This window comes from Henckelia pumila, unplaced genomic scaffold, assembly GCF_033568475.1.
Source record: "Henckelia pumila isolate YLH828 unplaced genomic scaffold, ASM3356847v2 CTG_461:::fragment_3, whole genome shotgun sequence".
In the NCBI taxonomy this organism is placed as follows: Eukaryota; Viridiplantae; Streptophyta; class Magnoliopsida; order Lamiales; family Gesneriaceae; genus Henckelia; species Henckelia pumila.
The window spans coordinates 10,383,148-10,388,199 of NW_027331831.1; the positions used below are offsets into that span (position 1 = coordinate 10,383,148).

The window sequence follows — 5,052 nt, forward strand, 5'->3', positions numbered from 1 at the left end:
CCTCTTCCCACAATCTCCCGTATGATGTGGAACTTCCTCAGTATATGTTTGGATCTGTGACGAGATCTGGGTTCCTTTGCTTGCGCAATGGCACCAGTGTTGTCGCAGTATACTGGGAATGGATCAACAGCACAAGGAACAAAACCCAACTCTTGGATGAAATTCCTCATCCAAACGGCCTCTTTAGCTGCATCTGATGCGGCTATATATTCTGCCTCAGTGGTGGAATCCGCCATGGTGTCTTGCTTGGAACTCTTCCAAGAGACAGCGCCACCATTTAGCGTGAATATAAATCCAGAGGTTGATTTTGAATCATCCACATCCGATTGGAAGCTAGAGTCGGAATAGCCTTCTAATTTTAATTCTCCACCCCCATATACTATGAACATATCCTTAGTTCTTCACAAGTATTTCAGAATATCTTTCATAGCTTTCCAATGCATTGGACCGGGGTTTGCCTGATATCTACTCGTGACACTAAGAGCAAATGCAACATCAGGCCTTGTTGAAATCATACCATACATGACACTACCAATGGCTGATGCATACGGTACACGTGTCATCATCTCTATCTCCTCGTCATTTTTAGGGCACATTGACTTAGATAGAGAAACTTCATGACACATTGGTAGATGTCCTCTCTTAGACTCTTCCATAGAGAACCTCCTCAGTATGGTATCTATATAGGTGGCTGGGGTCAAACCCAACATCCTTTTTGATCTATCTCTATAGATCTTTATGCCCAATATATAGGATGCTTCACCCATATCTTTCATCAAGAATTTACTGGATAACCAAACTTTAGTTGATTGCAGCATTCCTACATCATTCCCAATGAGTAGAATGTCATCAACATAAAGTATTAGGAATGTTACTGCATCCCTATGAACTTTCTTATATACACATGGTTTTTCAGGATTTTTAACAAAACCAAACTCTTTGATAGTGTCATCAAATCTGAAGTTCCAACTTCTTGATGCCTGTTTGAGACCATAAATAGATCTCTGAAGTTTGCATACCTTATGCTCACTTCCCATGGATGTAAACCCCTCTGGTTGAGACATATAAATATCTTCTTTAATGTTGCCATTAAGAAAGCTGTATTTACATCCATTTGCCATATTTCATAGTCATACCATGCTGCTATGGCTAGCAGTATCCTAATGGACTTGAACATTGCTACTGGTGAAAAAGTTTCTTCATAGTCAATTCCTGGCCTTTGAGTATAACCTTTTGCCACCAATCGAGCTTTGAAGGTCAATACCTTCCCATCCACCCCAAGTTTTCTTTTGTAAATTCATTTACAACCTATAGGAAATATTCCATCAGGAGGATCTACCAAAGTCCATACTTGGTTGGAATGCATCGAGTCAAACTCTGATTGCATAGCTTCAATCCATTGGGATGCATCGACATCAGAAATAGCTTCCTTGAAATTTCTTGGATCACATCCAATATCATGTCCAACATGATCACCTTCAAGAAGCAGACCATATCTCATAGGTGGTCTTGAAGTCCTTTCGGATCTTCTAGGTACGTGTATCTCAGGTATTGGCTGTTGGGGTATAGGATCTTCAATAGGTTGTACTTGAACCTCTTCAAGCTCTATTACACTGCCTTTTCTATCCAATAGAAACTTCTTCTCGAGAAAGGTGGCATTCCTAGAAACAAACACCTTTGTTTCTTTAGGATAATAGAAATAGTATCCAATAGAATTCTTTGGATACCCTATGAAGTAGCATAAAATGGATCGACTATCCAATTTATTTTCCACTTCCTGCTTTACATAAGCAGGACACCCCCAAACCTTCAGGTATGAATATTTAGGAACCTTTTCTTTCCATATCTCATATGGTGTTTTGTTCACTGCTTTAGTATGAACATTGTTCAACAACAACATTGCCGTTTCAAGCGCATAGCCCCAAAACGAAGAAGGTAATTCAGTGAAACTCATCATTGATCGGATCATATCCATCAATGTCCTATTTCGACGTTCTACAATACCATTTAATTGTGGTGTGCCAGGAGGAGTTAACTGAGAGATAATTCCATTCTCTTTTAGATAGTCTTGAAATTCGGTACTTCAATATTCTCCACCTCGATCAGATCGAAGAGTTTTAATATTTTTACCAAGTTGTTTTTCAACTTCATTTCTGAATTCTTTGAACCTTTCAAAAGATTCAGATTTGTGTTTCATCAAGAACACATACCCGTATCTTGAATAATCATCGGTAAAGGTAATGAAGTAAGTATGTCCATACTTAGTACCAATACTAAGTTGACCACACACATCCGTATGGATCAAATCCAATAGGTCATGTGCACGTTCGACTTTACCATCAAATGGTACCTTGGTCATTTTTCCTTTAAGACAAGATTCACAGGTTTTTAAAGAGCTTATATCGGTCATGTCAAACATGCCCGCTCCTACTAGCCTATTCATCCTTTTTTTGGATATATGTCCAAGTCTAGCATGCCATAAGTGTGCGGGGTTGAGACTATCAACCTTTCTTTTTGTTGTTTGAATATTGTTCAATGGTATTTCTTTAATTTCAAAGTTGTATAGATCATTTTCCAATTTCACATTTGCAACTAAACATTCATTCTTGTATATTTTACAAAACCCTTTTGCAAAAATACAAGTGAATACATCTCTATCTAGCATAGGAATGGAAATGATGTTCTTTACAAGATCGGGGACAAATAAAAACATCTTTCAAATACAACTTGAAATTATTATTCAATAGTAAATAAACATCTCCAATGGCTTTTGCAGCAACTCTTGCTCCATTGCCCAATCTCAAGAAAGTCTCACTTTCTCGGAGCCACTTGCTTCTTGTCATCACCTGCAAATCATTGCATAGATGAGAACCACATCCGGTATCTAATACCCAAGAAAAAGAATTAATTGAAATGTTTACTTCAATGTAGAATATACCTTTTTCAGAACGTTTTTAAGCTAGATAATCCTTACAGTTTTGCATCCAATGTCGTGGCTGTTTGCAGTGATATCATAAATCATCTTTCTTGTCGGATTTGGGAGCTTTCAACAGACGCTTCTTATTGGGTTTTTTTTTTTGGGTTAGGGCAGAACGTTTCTTGCCTTTGCCCTTTGGCCATTTCTTTGCACGAGACGAAGAGCCAACTAGGAGAACCGGTTTCTCCTTTTTCATGGTTCCTTCAAATGAAGTAAGCATGTTTACCAACTCTTCAAGGGTGGCCTCAATCTTATTCATGTTGAAGTTTACCACAAACCCATCAAATGAATCTGGTAAAGACAATAGCAGGACGTCAACTAAAAGCTCATGGGGAAGAACCATGTCTAGGCTTACCAACCGCTCAATGTACCCAATCATACGGACACCATGCTCATGAACCGAAGTCCCTTCTCGCATACGTGTAGTCATGAGTGCCTTTACGGTTGTGAACCTTTCAGCTCTTGTTTGTGCACCATACAACTCTTGTAGGTGTAGGTGAATGCTAGCAGCATTCACAGCCTCCTCAAATCGCCTTTGTAATTCATTTGACATAGAAGCCAACATATATCACTTTGCTTTAAGATCATGGTCCCACCACGTCTCAAGCTTCTTCAGCTCATCAGGGCTGATGTCTTTAGCTGCCTCTTTTGGAGGTACTTTTGTTAGTACATATGTTAATTTCTCCGACGCGAGTACGATTTTTAGGTTTCTTAGCCAATTAGAGTAATTTGGTCAAATGAGTTTGTTGTTATCGAGGATAACAGATAGTGGATTGCGATGAGCCATATTCAAATTTTTTTACTGAAATTAGAAACAAATAAAATGTTACTGATTATTTAATCAATTTAATAATACATAAAATATGGTCTTTTATTTTATGAATTAACCTCCCACTGTTTTGACATTTTCACCACCCTTTAATGAAAACGAGAAATCATATTTCCTTAGTGAGAACATGAAGTCCAACTGGCTAATTTTGATCCCTGAATAATATCAACCGATCTTAATTTCCAAAGGTAGTTTCCAATTACATCCAATGTAACCTTCATGTTATTCGCCTCATGATTATATATGAGCCCAATAATATGACGCCTCATATAAATTTCATGTCAAACCGACCCATCAATGTCAAGTTACAGTGGACGGTCCCATAAGATCCCCAATAATATGAGCCGAAGTTATGGGAGTTCCACCTAACTCACATCAAATATGTCAGTGGAAGTCACAGCTTCCCGATGTCCAGGCCTCCCCAATAATATGAGCCAGACCTGACCATGGGTAGCGTTCATCATGCAACCACTGTTGATGGAAGGCAGGAATCATTAAACAATTTAATATTTCCTTTAACGGTCTTGATATAAATTTTGAATCATATTCAAAATAAGGGATTTTAATTTTGAAATTTATCTCATCTTTTGAACATTTCAAAATCGTGCCATGTTTGTAGTATGTTTGCCGGATTCATGCAATTTTGTTATCGTATAACATACATACTATTTTACCATATATATCGTATATATATAATAAATATTTAGAATGATTGATCACCGAGAGCTATGTCGATCCTTGTTTTACCGAGACAAGGATCTAGGTCATATCCTAGGTAATGCAGGTATGCAATGCAATTCTATTACATTGTATCATTTATTTTACACATCTTCAGTCTTCAGTTTTGATTATCATCTGCATCGTCTTCGTGTTCCCACTAATTTTAATGTCGTACATTAAAATTCCATGGCACATAAAGGGATACATCACAAGGGGTGGGAATTGAGCTATAGAACAAGCTCATTATGCATTGATAATTCATTATTACAAAGCCGAATGATAAATAAATCCTAGCATTCACCTAGCACATTGGTCATGACTCTCGATCATCCACGGAATAATAATATCATATATTATATAATTCATCAAGTCATGTATCTTGTAATTTTATTACTAACCGCCACAATTATTAAACGAATTAACAAATTAAATAAAATTCTTTATTTAATTTCTAATTAATTCAATAATAATTGATTTTCTTGTAAAACTCATTTTACTATAAATAATTAAAATCTCATTCTAATTA

General features: G+C 36.9%; 1 protein-coding gene across 1 annotated transcript; it reads right to left on the reverse strand.

Moving 5' to 3' along the window:
* Positions 1-401: 401 nt before the first annotated feature.
* On the reverse strand, positions 402-3,530 carry LOC140871977 (uncharacterized). Its single transcript, XM_073274715.1, has 4 exons — positions 3,104-3,530; positions 2,131-2,364; positions 1,309-1,476; positions 402-820 (listed from the first exon to the last, which is right to left on the reverse strand). Exons 1-4 carry the CDS (start codon positions 3,528-3,530, stop codon positions 402-404), a joined length of 1,248 nt encoding a protein of 415 aa, XP_073130816.1.
* Positions 3,531-5,052: the final 1,522 nt, after the last annotated feature.

Bases quoted from the DNA above. Each gene is read 5' to 3' on its own strand.
- LOC140871977 (XM_073274715.1), bottom strand. From the start codon at position 3,530: ATGTCAAATGAATTACAAAGGCGATTTGAGGAGGCTGTGAATGCTGCT. The intron at 2,365-3,103 runs GCAAGAAACGTT...CTTGTCTTAAAG, and splicing joins GAAATGGCCAAAGGGCAAAG to GAAAAATGACCAAGGTACCA. The intron at 1,477-2,130 runs GTAAAAATATTA...TGCTTCTTGAAG, and splicing joins TGAAGTTGAAAAACAACTTG to GTGATCATGTTGGACATGAT.